This window comes from Thalassophryne amazonica, chromosome 9 (genome assembly GCF_902500255.1).
Source record: "Thalassophryne amazonica chromosome 9, fThaAma1.1, whole genome shotgun sequence".
Lineage (NCBI taxonomy): Eukaryota > Metazoa > Chordata > Actinopteri > Batrachoidiformes > Batrachoididae > Thalassophryne > Thalassophryne amazonica.
In genome coordinates, this window is record NC_047111.1 from 105,422,214 (window position 1) to 105,448,790 (window position 26,577).

The 26,577-nt window shown below is 40.6% G+C and overlaps 1 protein-coding gene across 3 annotated transcripts in view; it reads right to left on the reverse strand.

The window, feature by feature from the left end:
- Positions 1-26,577, reverse strand: part of LOC117517749 (protein turtle homolog B-like) — a 394,390-nt gene that overhangs the window by 148,630 nt on the left and 219,183 nt on the right. For all 3 annotated transcript variants that reach the window (XM_034178899.1, XM_034178897.1, XM_034178898.1), the window contains exons 5-7: positions 24,041-24,158; positions 17,998-18,139; positions 12,335-12,480 (exon numbers count right to left, since the gene is read on the reverse strand). In XM_034178899.1, the coding sequence (XP_034034790.1) occupies positions 12,335-12,480; positions 17,998-18,139; positions 24,041-24,158 (406 nt within the window). The remainder of the gene's footprint in view (positions 1-12,334; positions 12,481-17,997; positions 18,140-24,040; positions 24,159-26,577) is intronic.

The window sequence follows — 26,577 nt, forward strand, 5'->3', positions numbered from 1 at the left end:
GTCGTGCGTTACCTGTGCTGCTCCACAGCCTGTCTAGTGGATTTTTATTTTGTTTTAGCACTGTTGTCGTGCGTTGCCTGTGCTGCTCCACAGCCTGTCCAGTGGATTTTGATTTTTATTTATTTTTTTTGGCACTGTTGTCGTGTGTTACCTGTGCTGCTCCACAGCCTGTCTAGTGGATTTTTATTTTATTTTTTACCACTGTTGTCGTGTGTTACCTGTGCTGCTCCGCAGCCTGTCCAGTGGATTTTTATTTTATTATTTTATTTTATTTATTTATTTATTTATTTTATTTATTTTTTTTTAGCACTGTTGTCGTGCGTTACCTGTGCTGCTCCACAGCCTGTCCAGTGGATTTTTATTTTATTTTTTAGCACTGTTGTCGTGCGTTACCTGTGCTGCTCCACAGCCTGTCCAGTGGATTTTTATTTTATTTTTTAGCACTGTTGTCGTGCGTTACCTGTGCTGCTCCACAGCCTGTCCAGTGGATTTTGATTTTGATTTTATTTTTTTGGGCGCTGTTGTCGTGCGTTACCTGTGCTGCTCCACAGCCTGTCCAGTGGATTTTTATTTAGCGCTGTTGTCGTGCGTTACCTGTGCTGCTCCACAGCCTGTCTAGTGGATTTTTATTTTGTTTTAGCACTGTTGTCGTGCGTTGCCTGTGCTGCTCCACAGCCTGTCCAGTGGATTTTTATTTTTATTTTATTTTATTTTTTAGCACTGTTGTTGTGCGTTACCTGTGCTGCTCCACAGCCTGTCCAGTGGATTTTTATTTTGTTTTAGCACTGTTGTTGTGCGTTACCTGTGCTGCTCCACAGCCTGTCTAGTGGATTTTTATTTTGTTTTAGCACTGTTGTCGTGCGTTACCTGTGCTGCTCCACAGCCTGTCTAGTGGATTTTTATTTTGTTTTAGCACTGTTGTCGTGCGTTACCTGTGCTGCTCCACAGCCTGTCTAGTGGATTTTTATTTTGTTTTAGCACTGTTGTTGTGCGTTACCTGTGCTGCTCCACAGCCTGTCTAGTGGATTTCTATTTTGTTTTAGCACTGTTGTCGTGCGTTACCTGTGCTGCTCCACAGCCTGTCTAGTGGATTTTTATTTTGTTTTAGCACTGTTGTCGTGCGTTGCCTGTGCTGCTCCACAGCCTGTCCAGTGGATTTTTATTTTTATTTTATTTTATTTTTTAGCACTGTTGTTGTGCGTTACCTGTGCTGCTCCACAGCCTGTCCAGTGGATTTTTATTTTTATTTTATTTTATTTTTTAGCACTGTTGTTGTGCGTTACCTGTGCTGCTCCACAGCCTGTCTAGTGGATTTTTATTTTATTTTAGCACTGTTGTCGTGCGTTACCTGTGCTGCTCCACAGCCTGTCTAGTGGATTTTTATTTTGTTTTAGCACTGTTGTCGTGCGTTGCCTGTGCTGCTCCACAGCCTGTCCAGTGGATTTTTATTTTTATTTTATTTTATTTTTTAGCACTGTTGTTGTGCGTTACCTGTGCTGCTCCACAGCCTGTCTAGTGGATTTTTATTTTATTTTAGCACTGTTGTCGTGCGTTACCTGTGCTGCTCCACAGCCTGTCTAGTGTCGGATTCCCTGTTTGGGAATCCGCTAGCTTAGCGTAGCTACTAGCTCTTAGCCGTTTTAGCATGGCGGCTTCTCCTGTCTCTCCCGTACTTTTCTGCTCTGGGTGTGAAATGTTTAGTTATTCCTCGGCCTCTTTTAGCAGTAACGGTACATGTAATAAGTGCAGCTTATTCGTAGCTTTGGAGGCCAGGCTGGGCGAATTGGAGGCTCGGCTCCGCACCGTGGAAAATTCTACAGCTAGCCAGGCCCCTGTAGTCGGTGCGGACCAAGGTAGCTTAGCCGCCGTTAGTTCCCCCCTGGCAGACCCCGTGCAGTCGGGAAGGCAGGCTGACTGGGTGACTGTGAGGAGGAAGCGTAGCCCTAAACAGAAGCCCCGTGTACACCGTCAACCCGTTCACATCTCTAACCGTTTTTCCCCACTCGACGATACACTCGCCGAGGATCAAACTCTGGTTATTGGCGACTCTGTTTTGAGAAATGTGAAGTTAGCGACACCAGCAACCATTGTCAATTGTCTTCCGGGGGCCAGAGCAGGCGACATCGAAGGACATTTGAAATTGCTGGCTAAGGCTAAGCGTAAATTTGGTAAGATTGTAATTCACGTCGGCAGTAATGACACTCGGTTACGCCAATCGGAGGTCACTAAAATTAACATTGAATCGGTGTGTAACTTTGCAAAAACAATGTCGGACTCTGTTGTTTTCTCTGGGCCCCTCCCCAATCAGACCGGGAGTGACATGTTTAGCCGCATGTTCTCCTTGAATTGCTGGCTGTCTGAGTGGTGTCCAAAAAATGAGGTGGGCTTCATTGATAATTGGCAAAGCTTCTGGGGAAAACCTGGTCTTGTTAGGAGAGACGGCATCCATCCCACTTTAGAGGGAGCAGCTCTCATTTCTAGAAATCTGGCCAATTTTTTGGGATCCTCCAAACTGTGACTGTCTAGCGTTGGGACCAGGAGGCAGAGCTGTGGTCTTATACACCTCTCTGCAGCTTCTCTCCCCCTGCCATCCCCCTATTACCCCATCCCCGTAGAGACGGTGCCTGCTCCCAGACCACCAATAACTAGCAAAAATCTATTTAAGCATAAAAATTCAAAAAGAAAAAATAATATAGCACCTTCAATTGCACCACAGACTAAAACAGTTAAATGTGGTCTATTAAACATTAGGTCTCTTTCTTCTAAGTCCCTGTTGGTAAATGATATAATAATTGATCAACGTATTGATTTATTCTGCCTAACAGAAACTTGGTTACAGCAGGATGAATATGTTAGTTTAAATGAGTCAACACCCCCGAGTCACACTAACTGTCAGAATGCTCGTAGCACGGGCCGGGGCGGAGGATTAGCAGCAATCTTCCATTCCAGCTTATTAATTAATCAAAAACCTAGACAGAGCTTTAATTCATTTGAAAGCTTGTCTCTTAGTCTTGTCCATCCAAATTGGAAGTCCCAAAAAACAGTTTTATTTGTTATTATCTATCGTCCACCTGGTCGTTACTGTGAGTTTCTCTGTGAATTTTCAGACCTTTTGTCTGACTTAGTGCTTAGCTCAGATAAGATAATTATAGTGGGCGATTTTAACATCCACACAGATGCTGAGAATGACAGCCTCAACACTGCATTTAATCTATTATTAGACTCTATCGGCTTTGCTCAAAAAGTAAATGAGTCCACCCACCACTTTAATCATATTTTAGATCTTGTTCTGACTTATGGTATGGAAATAGAAGACTTAACAGTATTCCCTGAAAACTCCCTTTTGTCTGATCATTTTTTAATAACATTTACATTTACCCTGATGGACTACCCTGCAGTGGGGAATAAGTTTCATTACACTAGAAGTCTTTCAGAAAGCGCTGTAACTAGGTTTAAGGATATGATTCCTTCTTTATGTTCTCTAATGTCATATACCAACACAGAGCAGAGTAGCTACCTAAACTCTGTAAGGGAGTTAGAGTATCTTGTCAATAGTTTTACATCCTCATTGAAGACAACTTTGGATGCTGTAGCTCCTCTGAAAAAGAGAGCTTTAAATCAGAAGTGTCTGACTCCGTGGTATAACTCTCAAACTCGTAGCTTAAAGCAGATAACCCGTAAGTTGGAGAGGAAATGGCGTCTCACTAATTTAGAAGATCTTCACTTAGCCTGGAAAAAGAGTTTGTTGCTCTATAAGAAAGCCCTTCGTGAAGCTAGGACATCTTTCTACTCATCACTAATTGAAGAAAATAAGAACAACCCCAGGTTTCTTTTCAGCACTGTAGCCAGGCTGACAAAGAGTCAGAGCTCTATTGAGCTGAGTATTCCATTAACTTTAACTAGTAATGACTTCATGACTTTCTTTGCTAACAAAATTTTGACTATTAGAGAAAAAATTACTCATAACCATCCCAAAGATGTATCGTTATCTTTGGCTGCTTTCAGTGATGCCGGTATTTGGTTAGACTCTTTCTCTCCGATTGTTCTGTCTGAGTTATTTTCATTAGTTACTTCATCCAAACCATCAACATGCTTATTAGACCCCATTCCTGCCAGGCTGCTCAAGGAAGTCCTACCATTATTTAATGCTTCAATCTTAAATATGATCAATCTATCTTTGTTAGTTGGTTATGTACCACAGGCCTTTAAGGTGGCAGTAATTAAACCATTACTTAAAAAGCCATCACTTGACCCAGCTATCTTAGCTAATTATAGGCCAATCTCCAACCTTCCTTTTCTCTCAAAGATTCTTGAGAGGGTAGTTGTAAAACAGCTAACTGATCACCTGCAGAGGAATGGTCTATTTGAAGAGTTTCAGTCAGGTTTTAGAATTCATCATAGTACAGAAACAGCATTAGTGAAGGTTACAAATGATCTTCTTATGGCTTCGGACAGTGGACTTATCTCTGTGCTTGTTCTGTTGGACCTCAGTGCTGCTTTTGATACTGTTGACCATAACATTTTATTACAGAGATTAGAGCATGTCATAGGTATTAAAGGCATTGCGCTGCGGTGGTTTGAATCATATTTGTCTAATAGATTACAGTTTGTTCATGTAAATGGGGAATCTTCTTCACAGACTAAAGTTAATTATGGAGTTCCACAAGGTTCTGTGCTAGGACCAATTTTATTCACTTTATACATGCTTCCCTTGGGCAGTATTATTAGACGGTATTGCTTAAATTTTCATTGTTACGCAGATGATACCCAGCTTTATCTATCCATGAAGCCAGAGGATACGCACCAATTAGCTAAACTGCAGGATTGTCTTACAGACATAAAGACATGGATGACCTCTAATTTCCTGCTTTTAAACTCAGATAAAACTGAAGTTATTGTACTTGGCCCCACAAATCTTAGAAGCATGGTGTCTAACCAGATCGTTACTCTGGATGGCATTTCCCTGATCTCTAGTAATACTGTGAGAAATCTTGGAGTTATTTTTGATCAGGATATGTCATTCAAAGCGCATATTAAACAAATATGTAGGACTGCCTTTTTGCATTTACGCAATATCTCTAAAATCAGAAAGGTCTTGTCTCAGAGTGATGCTGAAAAACTAATTCATGCATTTGTTTCCTCTAGGCTGGACTATTGTAATTCATTATTATCAGGTTGTCCTAAAAGTTCCCTAAAAAGCCTTCAGTTGGTTCAGAATGCTGCAGCTAGAGTACTGACGGGGACTAGCAGGAGAGAGCATATCTCACCCGTGTTGGCCTCCCTTCATTGGCTTCCTGTTAATGCTAGAATAGAATTTAAAATTCTTCTTCTTACTTATAAGGTTTTGAATAATCAGGTCCCATCTTATCTTAGGGACCTCGTAGTACCATATTACCCCATTAGAGCGCTTCGCTCTCAGACTGCGGGCTTACTTGTAGTTCCTAGGGTTTGTAAGAGTAGAATGGGAGGCAGAGCCTTCAGCTTTCAGGCTCCTCTCCTGTGGAACCAGCTCCCAATTCAGATCAGGGAGACAGATACCCTCTCTACTTTTAAGATTAGGCTTAAAACTTTCCTTTTCGCTAAGGCTTATAGTTAGGGCTGGATCGGGTGACCCTGGACCATCCCTTGGTTATGTTGCTTTAGACGTAGACTGTGTTTCATAATTATTGTATGGCCTTGCCTTGCAATGTGGAGCGCCTTGGGGCAACTGTTTGTTGTGATTTGGCGCTATACAAGAAAAAAGTTGATTGAAGTTGATTGATAAATATTTCACTCATAAAAGAAAATAAACATTCATCAACAGAATTGATTGGTTTCCACAAAATGAGTGTAACATGATGTTCAATAAAATCACGTTCAACGTGATAGTAATGTTGTATGATAGTAATAATAAGTTTATAAGTTATAAGTTTTATTTATAATGCACGTTTCATTAATAAAAATCTCAAAGTGCTACAGGAAAAAAACAAGGATAAATAAGAGAATAAAAACAGAAAACCTTAAGATAAAACCAAAATAAAATAATAAAACAGAATATATAGACTAAAATGCAACAGATTCAATTTATTGAGACCTGTCTAAACAGGTATGTCTCGAGGCTTTTTAAAAAGCTTCCACAGTTTGTGGAGCCCTCTGATGGTCAGGGAGGGAGTTCCAAATGTGAGGGGCAGCTGACCAGAAGGCCCTGTCTCCCATGGTGCGAAGCCTGGTGCGAGGGAGACGGAGAAGATTAGTGTTGTATGAACGGAGGGAATGGGAGGATGTGTGGGGAGTGAAGAGGTCTTTGAGGTATGTGGGGGCATTACCATGGATGCATTGGTGGGTGATGAAAGCAATCTTAAAATGTTTTCTGTAGGTGATGGGTAGCCAGTGAAGGTATAGATGTAATGTGCTCCTGTTTACATACTCTCATCAGAGTTCTAGTTGCACTGTTTTGAATGTATTGGAGCCTTTGAAGATTTTTTTCCAGAGATCCCAAAGAGCAGGGAGTTACAGTAGTCAAACCTAGACGAGATAAAGGCATGGAAGTGCTTTTCAGCATCAATGATGACGTTGTACTGCAGTGAGTGTAGTTTCAAGTTGCTGAAATGGTTTGGTTTTTGCTGCCCAAATATCCATAAGTGGAATTGGAAAGAAGTGAAGTCTGTGTCACCTAAAGAACTACCTGAGGAACAGCAGAAGGCACAGACAAACCAGTGACCCGGTGTCACTCCTGGCAATTAACCCTCAGAGAACACGACCTTTGGACAGCAACCAAATCATTGATGCTTTTTGCTCTTAACCGCAATAACAGGCGCATTGTACTGTTATGAAGACATCAATGGTAGGTGAAATATTTTTTTCTCTGCCTGCTGTTGCCAATTTTCCCCTGAGGCTATAGGCTACATGTGTAGGTCTGTGGATATTTGTATTGAACAGTAACGTAGGTTTCTGTGATTTTGGTCATTCTGTATGTCATTAGTGAATGTTGCAAATCAGAATGTGGCTATGTGTACGCACACCTGTGAATGTGGCAGAGGTGTAGCAGGGAGCTGTCGTGACACGTGAGCCTATAAGCACCCTCATAAAAATGCCAAGCTCCCCCATTATACCTGCAGAAAAAAATCTCTGGAGCCGCCACTGACAGCGCTGTCTGACCTGGAACAGCTGCGTCAGGTGCTCTCTGCTCGTGTAGAATTAACACCCCATGCCTGAGCTTTGTCCAGCCCAGAAACCCAGAATGAACCAATGGAACAGCTGCAGGATTTTAAAGTCAACTTCCATTGTGCTCCTCAATAAAAAGTAAATAAATAAAAACATTAAAAGTCTGCGCAGACAGGAGTCCTGAAATCCACTGCAGCTGCATGCATGGCCACTTCCAGAAGCGGCTGTTCCTCTCCAGTCATCTCCACTGTTTTGGCCCCCCAGCAGCTGTCATTTTTTTCCTCAACTCACTCAATGTAGTTTCATGGCTCATTCACCTCTCTCACAGTTCTCTCTCTCACATTAGGAGTCCCAACAAGTACATTCAGAAGTTCACACAACACCAGCAACAGTTCTGGGAGCATATTGGGACGACCCTCATCGCCTCGCCAACTTTGAACAGTTCAATATCCAGGCACAACGCTTGCGACGCTCTGCGAGTCAAGTGAGGGGAGAGCGCTACACAGTAAACATTGCGTGAAATCAAGCGATCAATTTCCCTCGTAATTGCCAGTCACATGCTGTCACAGCCAAGGTTGGGTAGGATTACTTTGAAATGTAATCCAAAAGTAATCAGATGACAAGTAATCCAAATGTATGTACATACATACATGTAATGCACATGTATTATTTCAAAGTAATCCTACCCAACCTTGGTCACAGCCTAGTGAGACAGTACCCACATCAAACTGCACCAACACGCACTCCAACAACCTTGCGTACCAAGTTTCACTTCCAATGAACATGTAATAGACACCACCAAAGTTTATACACACACACACACACACACACACACACACACACACACACACACACACACACACACACACACACACACACACACACACACACACACACACACACAGTCAAGAAATTCTAAAACCAGCTCTGCCATAAGTGATGCAGGTAAATATTTATTAAACTGCCAAAAACTTGATTTTTTTTTTTCCAAAGTTGTGACCTCTTTCTCTCTGTGTGTCCACCACACTTTATGGCACTCCTGCACCATTCCAATCTGACATTTAAAGACATCAGTCTCTCGCTACATTGCCCAACTGTGACTGCCTGAAACCTTGACATTACTGCCAGGAAAATGCACAGTGGTATGTTAAATTCTGCTGATGGCATTAAGAGTCTTGTTACTAATTAAAGAAAGTGATGTGGATGTGAATGGGATGGCAATTTTACAAAAAAGCAGTCAATACAAGGCATGTAATGCAACTGTTAGCAGCTCCTCTAAACTGATAATGGCATTGAGTTTGTGTAGGTGGATCACCTTTCCCAGAGCACAAAACGAGGACAGTTTACTGCATCACAAATAACGTTCACAATTGATACTGGAACAACAAATGTCAAAGCAAAACATCAATGCTTCCACTGAACACATTTTTTCCAATCATCATATCCCTTGCCTATTAATATGTATTCTAATCCAATTATATTTTTTTCCGTGAATCTAATTGGCCATACATCACACTGACAAAGTGAGGAACCTTGGGGTAATTTCTGATCCTACACTGCCCTTTGACCTGTACATTAGAAATATTACTAGGACCGCTTTCTTCCACCTGCGAAATATAGCGAAGATTCGTCCCATCCTGTCTATGGCTGATGCTGAGACCCTGATCCATGCGTTTATCTCTCCTAGATTGGACTACTGCAATGCTCTATTTTCTGGTTTACCGCAGCCTAGCATTAGGGCTCTCCAATTGCTTCAAAATGCTGCAGCCAGACTTTTGGCACGAAGCAGAAAGTTCGACCACATTACACCCATTTTAGCATCCCTTCACTGGCTTCGTGTCCTAGTGAGATCAGATTTTAAGGTTCTGCTACTAGTCTATAAAATTGTTCACTGACTGGCACGTCCCTACGTAACTGACCTAATTAAACCTTACCTGCCGGCCCAGGCTTTGCGTTCTCAGGGTGCAGGACTACTTTGTGTCCCTAGGGTGAATAAGAAGTCTGCAGGTCATAGAGCTTTCTCTTACCGTGCCCGTGTTCTGTGGAATGATCTCTCTGCATCAATAAAACAATCAGATTCTGTGGAGACTTTCAGGTCCAGACTTAAGACGCACTTATTTTCCTTTTCGTATGGCTAGCATACTGGTATAGTTTTGTTTTACACTTTTTACTCTTTTAATTCATTTTATTAGGAAACGGAGCGGGCCGCGGCCTCAACTTTACCTAAATTCTGGGTCTTTTAGTGAAGTTTAGGGCTAGTGGCCGGCGATCACCTTAGTATTTCTTCTGTTTTTCTTGTTGTTTAATGCTGGCAAATTATACTGTATTTCTTGTTTTCGGATGCGTGATTCTGTTTTTTTTCTCTCTGTTTAAGGTGCAGCTCCATCCAGAGATGGGAGTTGTATTTCTGCTGGTGACCCTCCTGTCCTGTGCACCAACAGCACTTCCTGTATATTCGTTTTGCGAATTGTTCTGTAATTTACAGTGAGGAAAATAAGTATTTGAACACCCTGTGATTTTGCATGTTCTCCCACTTAGAAATCATGGAGCGGTCTGAAATTTTCATCTTAGGTGCATGTCCACTGTGAGAGACATAATCTAAAAAAAAAAATCCAGAAATCACAATGTATGATTTTTTTAATAATTTATCTGTATGTTACTGCTGCAAATAAGTATTTGAACACCTGTGAAAATCAATGTTAATGTTTGGTACAGTAGCCTTTGTTTGCAATTACAGAGGTCAAACATTTCCTGTAGTTTTTCACCAGGTTTGCACACACTGCAGTAGGGATTTTGGTCCACTCCTCCCTACAGATCTTCTCCAAATCTTTCAGGTTTGGAGTTTCAGCTCCTTCCAAAGATTTTCTATTGAGTTCAGGTCTGGAGACTGGCCAGGCCACTCCAGGACCTTGAAATGCTTCTTACAGAGCCCCTCCTTAGTTGCCCCGGCTGTGTTTGGGGTCATTGTCATGCAGGAAGACCCAGCCATGACCCATCTTCAATGCTCTTACTGAGGGAAGGAGGTTGTTTGCCAAAATCTCACAATACATGACCCCATCCATCCTCCCTTCAATACAGTGCAGTCATCCTGTCCCCTTTGCAGAAGTGCACCCCCAGAGTATGATGTTTCCACCCCCATGCTTCACGGTTGGGATGGTTTTCTTGGGGTTGTTCTCATCCTCTAAACATGGTAAGTGGAGTTAATACCAAAAAGCTCTATTCTGGTCTCATCTGACCACATGACCTTCTCCCATGCCTCCTCTGGATCACCCAGATGGTCACTGGTGAACTTCAAATGGGCCTGGACATGTGCTGGCTTGAGCAGGGGGACCTTGCTCAACCATGACAGCATCATGTGTTACTAATGTAATCTTTGTGACTGTGGTCCCAGCTCTCTTCAGGTCACCGACCAGGTCCTCCTGTGTAGTTCTGAGGTTTATCAGAATCATCCTTACCCCACAAAGTGAGATCTTGCATGGAATCCCAGACCGAGGGAGATTGACAGGCATCTTGTGTTTCTTCTACTTTCTAATAAATAATCATAACAGTTGTTGTCTTCTACCAAGCTGCTTGCCTGTTGTCCTGTAGTCCATCCCAGCCTTGTGCAGGTCTACAGTTTTGTCCCTGGTGTCCTTAGACACCAGGGACAAGAGGTTTCTTCCTCAGAGGGAATTTTTCCTTACCACTATTGTTCTGGGGTAAGCAACCTTCAAGTAAGGCTAGTCCTTCCTTGAAGTGCCTTGAGGCAACTCTGTTGTGATTTGGCGCTATATAAATGAAAATAAATAAAAAAATTTAAATTTAAGCATGTGAGATTTCAGACTGTATAATTTTGGGTTAACGGTGGCAAAATATTCGACTATTTAATATTTGGATGTATTACTCCGTGTCCTGACTGGTGTTCTGACGAGATGTCATTCCTGTCCTCCGTGCAAATGCGCATGTGTACGAACGCGCAATATTGTCGGGACGCGGAACTGTCGATTTATCTGACTAGACGCACAATTTGACAGAACACCTGCTGCGTGCACTGCTAGCTGTTAGCACTGTTAGCTGAGAGCGAGAGAAAGTCGCGTACCGCCGCCGCCAAAATGGGTGAATTGAAGCTACCATATGAAAGTATTGATGTGGATTGTGATACAGAATTACCGTTTCACATTTGTTGGATTTGATGGATTTTCACGTCTGATGGATTACTACGCTCCCTGTCCGCTGCTGACGAAGCCATTTTACGGCTCTGCTAATGCGTCGCTGTAAAACTCCTTTTAAAGCTTAATTTGCAACCTTACAACAGGCATGAACATTCGCAAATCAGACACAACAGGATTATTCCCTAAATGACTATGTAGTTACAGTCCTTTAAATGTCAGTTGAAACATTTTTAAAAACAAAATGCTCACAAAGCCATATTGGAATCAAAACTACATACATCGCATGACATTTCTTGCAAAAGCTGCCTTGGTTGTGCCTATGAATTATTATATTGAGGGAGGCATCCCAGCAGGTGACGATTAGGGCTGCACAATATATCATCTCAGTATCGTCACTGCGATGTGCACATGTTGAACAGTCACGCGTTGTACGTCACATATGGCAAATTAAATCTAACAGTCACCAAACAATGTTTTTGTTGCATGATTTAAAAAAAAAAAACAAAACCTCACAGATTTTATCTTCCATCACTAATCTACAGACAGGTACATCTGATATACCATACTTTACTCCAATTTAAGGGTACTTGCAAACACAGTGTTATTTATTCATTCAGTTTTTGATGTTTGTGAGTAAACAGTATGCACAAGCTGGTTGTCAAGTTAACTGCAAGCAATCAAAAATGTTCCGGTATGAAATTTTAGAAAACATTCTTGGAACTGTGACACTGTGTGCCAGCTACCACACAAAACAGACCTAAAAACAACAGTATTACAAACTATTTTACTGCATGGTCTCGTAGCAAAATGATCTGTGTTGATGAAAATTCCTACTGGCCAGCAACACTTACATTTTGAACATTTTGAAAGCCAGTCTCAGTTGTGCATTGTCAGTGTTGTGGTGTTCAGTATCATCCACAGCAGTATGAGCCTACTCACAGTAGGGTTGGATACATTTTTTTGTTCCTTTGCTGCAGCAGTCTTTAAAAAAAAACTAGTATAGAATTTTCCTTGTATCTCTTGACAGACAGGACACTTACATTGCACTGTTAGGTAGGCAGAGGCAGTCGGTGGTCGGCCCAGGCTGTTGCTAGGAGAGCAAGTGTATTTCCCAGCATCCTCCGGCTTTACTTGGGCAATGATAAGGGAACCATCGATGAGAATACTGACTCTGCGCTTTAGGTCACTGTGAAAAGGAAAAGAATGTACTTGTTAATGATGGAATCCTGCTCAGCCAATTAAGCTCTGGATGTCATCTGAAGGAAGTGATAGTTACATCAGAACATTCAGCAGATATGTCAATCAGATTTAGGCTACCAGTCATTAGGCATTCACTATAGCCTGATAAGCATTTATGAGTATGATGCAACATTTCCACAGCAACTAGATTATATTTAGCCAGTGCTACACTTTTTTCCCCTCTTGTTTTCGCCATTGGCACAGCAAAGGCATAGTTGTGACTTCATATAAATAACATTTTCCTGGAACTTGAACTTAATGCTACAGGCATTAAATTCAGATGGAATCCCAGGAGGGCAAATTCTCCTCTTTTGTTAGTTACTTTTCTTCTGCACAAAGTTTGATAAGGTTGATATAAACAGCAGTGGTTCTATAGTACAAGAACAAGGTACAGGCATCATAAAATATCCAGATTGTAACTTCTTCATCAGAACAGAAATACAGGATTAGAGATTCTGGTTCATGGTTGAATTATTGTTATGCCTCAATGACAAGTCCTGTGTGAAATCCCACTGGAAGGAAAAGAAAAAAAGTTTGCAAACTTCAGACTATTGTCAGGCAGGTATTTCATTGACTGCTTTGACCAACAGCATTTTTAACACTGTTTAAACAATGTTCAAGGCTGTTATACGAGATAAGCATAGAGCCTAAAGTAACAGATGGGCGATTATCAGTTTCATTATCAGTTCGACTCAACTGAATGATTAATGGAATATGTCAACATCTGGGTGCCACACATCTGCCACATCCACTACACTATGGAACTGGAACAAAACAGTTATAATTTTATTTTTTTGTTTTTCTGTACCAGATTATTGAATCTGAAGGGTGCATTTTCTTAGAAAAATTGACAACATTGGCCATGTCCGCATGACAAAAACCTGGAACATGAGCATCATCCAGGAAGTTGTGCCAGTCCCCACACACAGGACACAACTGGAAAGATTTATTCTGTCACCTTGGATAGTTTAATGTATAATGGAATGTTACAGTTACTATGTCCAGATGCTCTGGGTGTAACTGGAGGAAGATTGGGCAGAATAACATTGCAAGAGACAATCGTGCAAGTTGCAGACATTCTAATTCAAGACTATTAATGAGACCTGAATCAACTTGGTTGAAACCTGTTGGGAAAAAAAAAGGTAGAATGATCTCGGGCACCAGAGAAATGTCCTCCAATTTATGATGCAGGTGTGCAGCATTAGACCAAGTGTTAAAGCATCACACTGTTGTCGGTGGCATCAAGTCGTTTTGGCTACCCTCTGAAAAATCTGAAGAAAATGAAGAAGAGTCGTGAGTTCTTGCATTATGAAAAACCTCCATCCTTCAATCCAATAGGATGCATTCATCCCAGTTCAACCATTTGTTTTTACTTGTACCACGAGAGCTGGGATGTTTTCACACAGCCTTGAGATTTGGGTGACTGGTCACTTGTAGTCGCCAAGGCAGCAGACATTTTGCATTCCCATACTGTGTTCCTTCCAATGCCTGTTTCAAATCATGCTGTAAATGTGCAGTGACCAGAGGTGAAATATGTGAGTCCCGAGACAGAAGAGAAAAATCAGGAAATATATACCTATAGTGGCATTGTTGCTGTGTCAGTTGCACAGAATCCTTTTTGCAATGCAGTGTTTCTGCTGACTGAACACAGAATATAAGAGCCTTAGAATAAGATGTTTGGCTTTTGAAAAGTTTTTGCTTTTCCAAGAGCATCTCATCTATTAAGAAAGCATAAAAAGATTTAGTATTTAAAAAGACAGAAGCCTTGAGTTTAGGAGAACTGCTGGTGAATAAAACATTAAGGGAACAGATAACACATATTGATTTGTGGGCACAGGCAAAAATGTATTAAATTGAGCATAATGTAAAATAATAATCACAGTGAGTCAGAGTGAGTGCCAGAAACAACAACAATGTGCATCAGGATCTATGTGAAAGCACAAAGTTTACAAAAGGTTCTCTGCGAAAAAGTTGATTTCATTTTTATCTTCCAATTATTAGCATATATACAGTTGTGCTCAAAAGTTTACATACCCTGGCAGAATTTTTGCTTTTTTTTTTGGCCTTTTTTAAGAGAATATGAATGACAACACAAAAACTTTTTTTCACTCATGGTTAGTGGTTGGGTGAAGCCATTTATTGTCAAACAACTGTGTTTCCTCTTTTTAAATCATAATGACAACAGAAACTACCCAAATGACCCTGATCCAAACTTTACATGATGATTTGAAATGACCGACGCGCAGTGAACGCATTAGCTAGCAGCTCACTTAGCTGTGGCGCTCTGATAGCTTCTGCTGCCTTTTATGATGAGATAATGCTGAATTTATGTGGAAATGATTGTTGTACAAAAGCTTCAGATATCTGTCGCTGAGATAGATGATGACTGGAGTGCAGTTTGAAGCAGAAACGAGGTAATAATCCGTGAACCTCGAAATCAGTGGGACCGATTTTTAGGGGGACCGTTCGGTCAGCGACACCGGCACTTTTCCCAGTGGGCTGATCAATAAATGGGCCGGCGGCTGCCCGATTTAAAAATTTTTTCATGGTAATGTAACAGACTTTCTGATGCTTTGCTTTTATTTATCATTATGTTGCATGGGGATTCATTTTGGAATGTTGGTGTTGCTGTATGACAGGAGGTGTGAGGTAACATGCCCTCACCTGTGCCTGTGTGATTAGAGTGAGAACGCGCAATAAAGGAGGCAGCTGTTCTGTTGTCCCCTGTTTTAATGCTCAACACGCTTTCACAAACCCTCATCGGCTCTGTTACATTGGTGGCAGCGGTGCGATTGCTCGAGCAGGTGGTCACTCGTTACATACTGAGCTGTTAATTTGCTGTGCTGCCATGCTAGCTTAGCTGCTAACTCACTACCAAGCACTGTACTTCAAAGACTGTTGTGGCGGCGTTGCAGACATGTGGCTTGGAGACGAAGTCCCGCTGAAGCCCTACACGGCGTGGACCACCAAGAACTAAGCGAAGAGATTAGGGTTGAACTGCCCGCTCCTGTTGCTGGTGCGTGTCACTCATTCACATAAATGTTTAGCCTTTCATATAAACAAAAACGATCCCCCCCTTTCCAGCTAGGGGTCTAAGAGATCTATGTCTCTAGAAACGTAAAATCAAACATGTAATTTACTTAACTCATAGCAAATGGCATATTGTGGTGTGTTAGAACTAAAACTAGTTATCTGATTGCATCTAGACTCATTTTTTGCATGTAATCTTGCTCAAACGTATTCCGCACTACTGGATTGTTAATTTACAATTTGTAATCCCTTACATAGTGATGTTTGTCTTTCACAGGGCTGAGGAGAGCTTTATATTTGTACCATCCAGTGTGTGCTTTGTGAGGGACCTACAGTTGTCGTCCTTGCTGTCAGTGTCCTGATGTGCTTTCTTCAGCATCCTTCTTAAGACCAAGTGGGCAACATACTGTGTAGTCAACATTTATTCTATTCAAGGCTCCAGAATATAAAGGGATATTGTTCAGTATAGTAGTGTTATTAAGGGCTTGTGTGTTTATATGTACTTCAACAGGAAGCGAGTTGGCACAGTATCTGCACACAGATTGTAGTGGTGGGCCAGTCTGGACCAAAAAGTCCAGGGCTGAATTTTTGTCCCAGTCCAGCCCCGACCCTGAAACACGTTTCTGGACACTAAATGCAAAACACGTATTAGGGTTAAGTTCATAGCTCAAATAACAAATGTAATATGACTTACCACATTTCTTTTCTTTTTTTTTTTTAAATAAATCAGGTGAGCCACCACCTTGTCAGTGACATTATCACAGCTTCCAGGAAGAGAAGTACATGGAATCTGTACAAATTCAGCAGTAAAATTCATATAAATACATCCAACGTTTTTGTGTAGATTTTGAAACAACACTGAAACCATCATAATGGTTTATAATACTGTTTTTGAAAATTTACTAGCTCTGCCCCTTTATGCAATTCTTCACTCAGATTGAACAGTTTCCATTCCAGAGCAGGTCCAGCTTTCTTAAAAAAATTAGAACTGTGAAACCAGCAGTAGCAGCAGCAGCAGCAGCAGCACAGTAGACTCTGACAGGTGGGGTGATATGGTGCAGAATAATTAATCAATCAATCAATTTATTTATATAGCGCCAAATCACAACAAACAGTTGCCCCAAGGCGCTTTATATTGTAAGGCAAGACCATACAATAATTACGTAAAAACCCCAATGGTCAAAACGACCCCCTGTGAGCAAGCACTTGGCGACAGTGGGAAGGAAAAACTCCCTTTTAACAGGAAGAAACCTCCAGCAGAACCAGGCTCAGGGAGGGGCAGTCTTCTGCTGGGACTGGTTGGGGCTGAGGGAGAGAACCAGGAAAAAGACATGCTGTGGAGGGGAGCAGAGATCAATCACTAATGATTAAATGCAGAGTGGTGCATACAGAGCAAAAAGAGAAAGAAACACTCAGTGCATCATGGGAACCCCCCAGCAGTCTAAGTCTATAGCAGCATAACTAAGGGATGGTTCAGGGTCACCTGATCCAGCCCTAACTATAAGCTTTAGCAAAAAGGAAAGTTTTAAGCCTAATCTTAAAAGTAGAGAGGGTGTCTGTCTCCCTGATCCGAATTGGGAGCTGGTTCCACAGGAGAGGAGCCTAGGAACCCTAGGAACTACAAGTAAGCCTGCAGTCTGAGAGCGAAGCGCTCTATTGGGGTGATATGGTACTATGAGGTCCCTAAGATAAGATGGGACCTGATTATTCAAAATCTTATAAGTAAGAAGAAGAATTTTAAATTCTATTCTAGAATTAACAGGAAGCCAATGAAGAGAGGCCAATATGGGTGAGATATGCTCTCTCCTTCTAGTCCCTGTCAGTACTCTAGCTGCAGCATTTTGAATTAACTGAAGGCTTTTCAGGGAACTTTTAGGACAACCTGATAATAATGAATTACAGTAGTCCAGCCTAGAGGAAATAAATGCATGAATTAGTTTTTCAGCATCACCCTGAGACAAGGCCTTTCTAATTTTAGAGATATTGCGTAAATGCAAAAAAGCAGTCCTACATATTTGTTTAATATGCGCATTGAATGACATATCCTGATCAAAAATGACTCCAAGATTTCTCACAGTATTACTAGAGGTCAGGGTAATGCCATCCAGAGTAAGGATCTGGTTAGACACCATGTTTCTAAGATTTGTGGGGCCAAGTACAATAACTTCAGTTTTATCTGAGTTTAAAAGCAGGAAATTAGAGGTCATCCATGTCTTTATGTCTGTAAGACAATCCTGCAGTTTAGCTAATTGGTGTGTGTCCTCTGGCTTCATGGATAGATAAAGCTGGGTATCATCTGCGTAACAATGAAAATTTAAGCAATGCTGTCTAATAATACTGCCTAAGGGAAGCATGTATAAAGTGAATAAAACTGGTCCTAGCACAGAACCTTGTGGAACTCATTGTGGAATAATGAACCCGATCATAACTTTACTTCTTGAAGAAGACGTTGTCCTCCTCCCAGAACCAGGTGTATGTCAGGTTGCGAGGATAGGCCTCCGCCTGGCAGGTGAAGAAGGCGTCTTGTGAGATGTTCACTGTAATATTCTCTGGGGGTGATACAATGAACGGAGGGCCTAGTGGAAAACACAGTGAAGAAGAAAGTGCATTTATACTCAGCAGAATGGTTCAGCAGCAAATGTACAGTATTTAGCCAACCAGGTACACAGAAGAAATTCATATCAGTTTACTTTTCTGGCAAAGTCCAACAAGAAAGTCCAAAATAAAAAGAAGAAAAGGTCAATTTTTTTCGCTGTGATACTGTGAAAGAAAAGATACAAAAATCATTGCTGCATTCAACTGAATGGGAAAGTGTGTCCAAACTTTTGGCTGGTAATGTACAAGTGAGAGACAACATTTCAAAGAGGCTGGCAGCAGCTGCTACTGTGTTCTGAGTGTGGAACTAATCATCATACATATATATTTATCATCACAACTGCAATACTAAAATATACAGAGAAATTACATATTACTCAGTAGCCTAAAAGTCCCAGTGACTACATTAGTGGACTGCATTTGCTTGCAAACTAGCTTTGATTTATCTACTGTACATGACCATCCACTGTACCCGACTGGGTTAATTAGTTTAGTTAGGTAATGAGGAGTAATGTATTTGTGTTGTCTACATTTGTCTTACAACTGACCTGCTGTTTTAAAAGCATGTCATATTTTGTTAGAGTAGGGTTTTATAAAATTACATTATGTGACAAGTTTATCCATTCTTGAACTGACAGGCCAGGACCCATACCCAACCTAACACACACATTTATTTACACTCTATGCTTCCAAGTGATGTGCCAACACTGTGGCAATAAGCCAAATCAGCATTAACAACACACACGCACTGTGACTGTGTCAAATCGTCCGGTTAAAGTTCACGCATATACCCACTTTAGCAAACAAAGCATAGAAGCCGCATTATTGGAGTGTTTGATCCATTTATATCTTACCCTTAAAACTAAATAAGCAGCTTTAAGCAGTATTAAAGCAGCATGCCAGCTCCACATTGTTCTGTGGATGATACGTTTAGGATGCAAAAGTAGAAACAGCAAATTTGCTCAGTACAGAAGTGGAAATAAGGGACTGCATTTACACTCCAACTTTTCCAAAAAAGTTGCAAGATCCCGAAGGATGCGCTGAGTGGACCAAATTACCAACCAAATAAACCCAGCCAAATATTTGACAATGTCTATATTATGGTACTATGGCATAGATGTGATGATACATAAGGTGTCACAGCGTGAAGTACAGTGCACTGCTTACAATTATTATACATGGTACACAGAACATAGACTGTATAAACAAGAGTCATAAGCAAATGAAATATCCCCCTGGTCCCCACAAATCAGTAATACAAAGTGACACTGAAATTGGTCAGTTGGTTCATGAGTCATCATGCTAACAAGGGTGGCAATGACAATATCTTGAATATCTCGCTGTAACCTTGAACTTGACCCCAAGGTGACAGTAACTGATTGGTGTCGGGAGATCACCCAAGTGCACCTTATGCTAAATATGAATGAAATTGGTCAACTAGTTCTTGAAATATCATGCTAACAAGCAAAAATGGACAGACATGCTAATTGCTATATTTCCCCTGTATTTCATACTGGGGGATAAAAAAAATAATGACAGACCGTGAGAAATTTACCTGGCGATCAAATTGAGCAGTGAAGAATATTTACTAAAAGGAGCAGCACCCAGAGAGCGCAAAATGTAAGGATGGGGGCGAGTCTTTACTTGAATGTTTAAAGGCTGAGATGTGCGACTTGTTTGCGAGCCAATCGTGTGGTGGACTCGCTCTGTCGGTTTCTACGATCATAGCGACCCGCTAACCTGTATGAACAGCCCGCTGCAGCAGAAAAGGTGCAACACGGCATCCCATTTTTAATTTGAGCACAGAAAAAATAGAGATCCTTGCATAATGCACCATGGCAGATAAACAATATTTACCACTTTTCATACAGCCAAGTCTGGGTTAAAGATACATTGGCAGGCAGGCAGTACTTCAAAAAGTGTTTTAATTGTTAAATTACCAAATATGCAACATGGTTCTCCTTAAAAAAAAAAAAAAAAAAAAAAAAAAAAAACAATCAAACTGACGTGTATGATTTTTGAAAATATGATTTATGACATACAGCCTCTAGGAGTGTTTTAGTCAACATTTCCCCATCCCTCAAATGGCAATACTTGAAGAATCACAGTGATTATGGTGATACGTGTTGATCCGGTGTCGCAGACCGAATGGTCCCCCCCTAAAAATTGCTCCACCTTTTGAATCTGCACATGCGTCATTTCGGACCATAGCAGCACATCTGAGAGAGTCTCTTTACCCAAAGCAATCAAATGGATTAATGGTATTATTAACCATCAGATGATGAAGGTAAAAAACTCTTAAATAGGGATGTGTATCGAGAACTGATTGTTTTCGGGTATCATTATTAATGATTCGATCCACCAACATCAATAGCCTTTTTACTTAATGATTCCCTTATTGGTTGTTCAGAGCGGCCATTGTTTTTGAGGGTGTTTGTCGGGAAAATGATCATTTCTCTACATTGATTACAGACCCTGTAGAGGCTTGTAATCAACCGTTTCTGCAGCACGATACTGCTTCGAAGCATTAACCAATGAAGCAATGCTTCAATCCGCTGGAACGTTGGTTCTCTGATTTGCTGCTCTTCAGAAGCGGCAAGTCCGCTTCTGAACCCCTCTCAAAGCCATTAAAATATGTCAATCCTCGTTTGTGTGGTTTAAAGTCACTAAATGGGACTCATGTCTTGTTGCAGTCAAGAAACGAGAATCGTCTCCTGTTCCGTTCCCACAGCTCCAAATGCTGCGCGGCTCTCTGCCGAGACAGAGTCCGGTCGGATTTAATAACTTCAAAATAAATTGCTGCTTTAAATAAAATGACAGCTTTTTCAAAACTCTAACACAGAGAATAAACTACAATCAACTTAAACATTTTTTTTCCTCCCACAATGAGACGTCCTGCATTCTTTATGAATGACATCCTGATGTGCAGCACAGCCAGCTGCAAGACCTCAGCTCAGATGTGTGGAAAGACATTCACGTCGATAATGTCTGAAAGGAAATGGTTTTGACAAAAACTACAGATTTTGTTTATTTTTATTTATGTCCAGAGATCAAGGACCCACCGCGTAAAATTTATTATGTCCAGAGTTTAAGGATCCAGTGACCAATTTCATATTTATTTACTTTAAGATTCAATAAAATGTTGTTGACATAGAAAATCTGCAAAGCCTACTTTTAGTACACAGAAAGTTCACAAGAGGTATCGATAAGGGACTCGATAAAGAATCGGATCGATAAGCAGAATCGATAATGATATTGATATCGTTAAACTCTTATCAATACCCATCCCTACTCTTAAATCATTCTAAAGTCAGTTTTAAGCAGAAACGAGGCCGTTTTAAGCAGAAACGAGGCGAAATTGCGTGACCTTCAAATGTTCGACACGCACTGAACGCATCAGCTAGCAGCTCGTAACCGTGGTGCTCTGATTGCTTCTGTCACCTTTTATGATGAAATAATGCTGAATTTATGTGGAAATGATTGTTGTACAAAAGCTTCAGATATCTGTCGCTAAGAGAGATGATGACTGGAGTGCAGTTTGGAGCAGAAACAAGGTGTTAATCCGTGAATCGTATCATCGGGGGACTGGTTTTTAGGGGGACAGTTCGGTCTGCGACTCCGGCACCTAAGTATCGTCATACATACTATACTGGGAGATAAGTGTATCATCCCAGGCCTAGTTTATACATACACTGGTGACTGATTATACACGTCAGAGCACTCAGGGCACTCCATGTGAAATTCTGCCTGAAGAGGGGGTGGGCCAATGCACAAGCATGTTTGATGAAATACCCATTTCAATAAAATGTCTGATTTCATCACAAACAAAAAATAAATCACAAATAACTCACTTGTTTGTGTTGTGCTATACATCTCCTGCAGTATTCATTCCACTTTTGTTAAATAAATTGTCAACTTGATTTCACCACAGCTTCCTGCCTTTGGGTCCTCAATCATTTATTGACTCAACCATAAGTTAGTGTCCAATGTTTGTCCTTTTCTCATTCATTAAATGTGTTCCCTGTAATTTAATTTAATTTTGGGTGGGCATTTAACCAACTTTCTTCAAAAAAGGGGGTGGGCTGATTCTCAGTCATGGGCCCTCTGACAGGAAAATACGGTGTAAGGAAATTAAATGATGAGTCTTATTCAGACATGTTTTTCTTAGGGGTGGGCAAAAATACAAAATCTTAATCGCATTAACTCAGTGACTTTCTGTGATTAATCATGATTAATCGCATGGTATATGTGAAACCCAAAAATGAATTCAAAAGCCGCTTAAAAACACAGTTTTATTTGAAAATGTAAATGAACATTGCATAAATTTGAAAATGTAAATTTCAACTGAAACACACTAATGAAATCAAATACAAAACCACTGGTAGGTCATTTGTTATCCTGTTTCATATCAAAATAACAATATTCATGTCCATGACTAAATGTACTAAAACAAATACGTCGCAATTGTACACATACCACAATTTGATATGTGTACAATTGTGGTGTATTTGTTTTAGTATATTTAGATTTTGTTGTGATTTGGCACTTTATAAGCCGATTAAATTGAACTGAAACTGAACATTTTATTGAGTCTTAAAGTAAATAAATATGAATTTGGTCACTGGATCCTTAAACTTTGTACATAATGAACTCTACATGGTGAATCCTTGATCTCTGGACATAAATAGGAATAAACAAAATCTGTAGTTTTTGTCAAAAGCATTTCCTTTCAGACATTATTGGCATGAATGTGTTTCCATATGTCTGAGGGGAGCTTACAGCTGCTGTGCTTCACTTCAGGATGTAATTTGAAAAGAAAATACAGCACGTTTCATTTTGGGAGGAAAAAAAAAACGTTTTAGTCGATTGTAGTTTCTTGTCTGTATTACATTTGGAAAGGTGTCATTTTATTCATTTTGAAGTTATTAATTCCGACTGGACTCTGTCTCAGCCGCGCAGCGTTTCGAGCTGGACGATTCTCGTTTCTTGACAGCAACAAGACAAGAGTCCCAGTTAGTGACTTTAATCGACACAAAAGTGACTGACGATATTTTAATGGCTTTGCGAGGGGTTAAGAATCGGCTTGCCGTTTCTGAAGAGCAGTGAATCAAAGAACCAACGAGCTACTGGATCGAAGCATTGCTTCAATGGTTCATGGCTTCAAAGTGGAGTCGCGCTGCAGAAATAGTTTATTACAGACCCTGAATATCCGACTTTATTTGTACGTCCGTATGACTCTGAAACTCGGAAAAATCCGTATAATTTACGGACTATAGGTTGACATGAAAACCAACGAAAAGCTGTGTTCACCGCGGGGACACGTTCGGCTTTTCGAGATTGTTCAAGGTTTTTTTTTTTTACCGATGACGAACGATGCGTAAAAAAAAATTGCATCGGTCCAAACCGGTCTGGATCCGGGCCTGATCCTGTAGAACTTTGTACTGAAAATGTCCATTCAAAAGTTCGGCGTCTTTCTGAATTTTGTTTTGTTGTGCATTGCATAGCCTGTACTTTTCTCGATCCTCGTGTCGTTTTCTGTGTGAACTCAGCTATCAGCAGGAAGCAGCAGCATAAGCTCGCCCCCGACTGATGCTTTCAAAATAAAAGGCAACGAGCAACAGTCATAAAAGGCTAAAAAAAATAAACCGCAGCGTTAAGGGGAGGAACAAAATTGTCGGCGATAATGACCTCAATAATTAACGCAACGTTAGCGCGTTAACGTTGCCCAGCCCTAGTTTTTCTACGAGCATTTTTCCTTCAATAAAAAATGTGTTCACACAAAAATGTCAATAATAAAATGTTGTCAAACTTCAAAATTTGCCTTTCACAGAATACGGCCATTGAAGTATATCTGGGCAACATATACAGTCCACGTCACCAACCTTGTACCAGCAGCCGTGTGGTGTGAATGGCCTCTCCCTGGGGGCTGAAGGCTCGACACGTGTATGCCCCACGATCCTCCCGAGTGATGGATAGCACCGTCAAACTCCCATCAGACACCTGAATGCACGCGTACAATAAAACAGGTTTTAACAGTCTTCTTTGATAAGTGCAAATTTGAGTTGGGATCGGTTATGTACACATCCATGCAGAGACAATGGACACTCAAACACAAAAATCAAAAGTGACAAGTTCAGGGGTGTAAGTGGCACATGCTTCCCTGGAAAATTTTTCTAACTTAGATCCTTTTTCCTTGCATTTCCTTAGGGGAGGTGATGGTCTAGTGGTTAAGGTGTTGGGCTTGAGACCATAAGATCCTTGGTTCAAATCCCCGCCTGACTGGAAAATCACTAAGGGCCCTTGGGCAAGGTCTTTAATCCCCTATTGCTCCCGGTGTGTAGTGAGCACCTTGTATGGCAGCACCCTGACATGGGGGTGAATGTGAGGCATAACTGTAAAGCGCTTTGAGCGTCTTATGCAGATGGAATAGAGTCCATTTTAACTTTTTTTTCCTGCATTTTAGAATGATTCAAAGGAATAAACTGTTTAATCAATCACATTTCACAACTCATGTAAACTAGAGTTTATTTAGAGAGTAGCGTCAATTGAGAACATGGTGCCATTTTGGGGCCAACTGTGCTGAACTACTGAACAAACCTTATATGTTTTCAACATGTTTTAATCAGTTAATCACATACAGCAACACATCCAGGTACAGGTACTATCAAAATAAATATGAAAATAGTTAAACTATGAAATTTACATGAATTCACAATTTATGATGATTTATTTTATTAATTTAAAGCCTGATTTATGCTTCTGTAGCTCTGTAACTCTGTGTCATAATGCCGACATGCGTGACAGTTTAAAAGTTCTCCATCGCTGGATTATGCTTTATTCTGGACTAAATTGTCCCTCAAACTGTACAATTTCCTCTTTTTCTGACTCTGTGTTGTAAATTTGCGGACTTTTCTGTTATCAGCATGCGCACTGCAAAAACTATTAAAATATGAGAGGAAAGAAGTGTCAAGTAACAGCCTTTTGTGTCACACACGGGTCAACCTCGGTCAGGCTTTCTCAGAATAGCGAGACCTGAAAGATAAAGAAGCATGAAAAATGGATACAGAGCTGACGTTCTTGCTGCTGCACTTGTATGTATACTGAGATGAACTCTCTGTTCTCTATGCATTTCTTTGTATTGTCACTTTTTTTGACATGGCTCCTAAGACTGTGTTCGCTGACTCCATTGAAAACAAGTGCACAGACAGTGGTGGAAAGGGGGAGGTGCGGGGGGCAGTGAGTTTTACGACGGTTCTATGACATATGTACTCCCAAGCTATAGGGGGCGCTCTGTAGAGAAGAACGTGACCAAAATAAATAAATAATGAAACTGAAAAACTGACCATAGTTCCTCTTTAAATCTATAGATGCAGTTATAAATGAATTGAAAATAAGATACACTCTAGTCAAAGCTTTTTAAAAAAGAAACATTTTTAAGATAAACATGTTCATACGGAACAAGCAAAATAGTTCAAAACCAGCAGGAGGCAGACATTCTGGTTTTTACTTTCCATATGAACTTTATTCAGGAGACAAATTCATTTTTTAAACCGTTTCCACAAAACAACAAACAGCCTCTCACAGCAGGAAGCACAGGATGATATTGTGGCTGACAGTTACAATGCAATGTGACTACTTTTCTCTGTTATTAGCAAGGGAACAAGAATTTTGCTTAAGCAATGTTTACCACTTCCAACTTTAAGAAAGTCAGAGCCCAGCTATGAAAAGCAAATGGTTCTTCAAACACTGCTTTGCATATTCAGAGTATGGATGTGCAGCGGCACACCAGGCTAAAAATGAATAGTCGATTAACTCTGAAAAGTTTCTGCCAATGAAAGAAGCAAATGTAGACATGCAATTCTTCTATATAAAAGCTTAGTCATTTAAATTATTGATCCAATGTAATTTAAATTCATGAACTCAGCAGTCAAGCGTAGAGAGTGTACGAGTGTACTAATTCTCGTACATTATACACAATTGTATCCCTTCCTGCAACAATCCTTCATTTTTCCAACTTAATAAGAAGTTGCAACTGAGAGAAAACTCTTAAAGTGTAAAGTTAGTAAGCCATTTGAAGAATAAGAATTAGAAGAATCACAACTGTCACCATAATTTATTCTGTGGACTTTTGGCTATAAAACAACACCTACAAGGATCAATTTCAATCAATCAATTTTTTTTTATATAGCGCCAAATCACAACAAACAGTTGCCCCAAGGCGCTTTATATTGTAAGGCAAGGCCATACAATAATTATGTAAAACCCCAACGGTCAAAACGACCCCCTGTGAGCAAGCACTTGGCTACAGTGGGAAGGAAAAACTCCCTTTTAACAGGAAGAAACCTCCAGCAGAACCAGGCTCAGGGAGGGGCAGTCTTCTGCTGGGACTGGTTGGGGCTGAGGGAGAAAACCGGGAAAA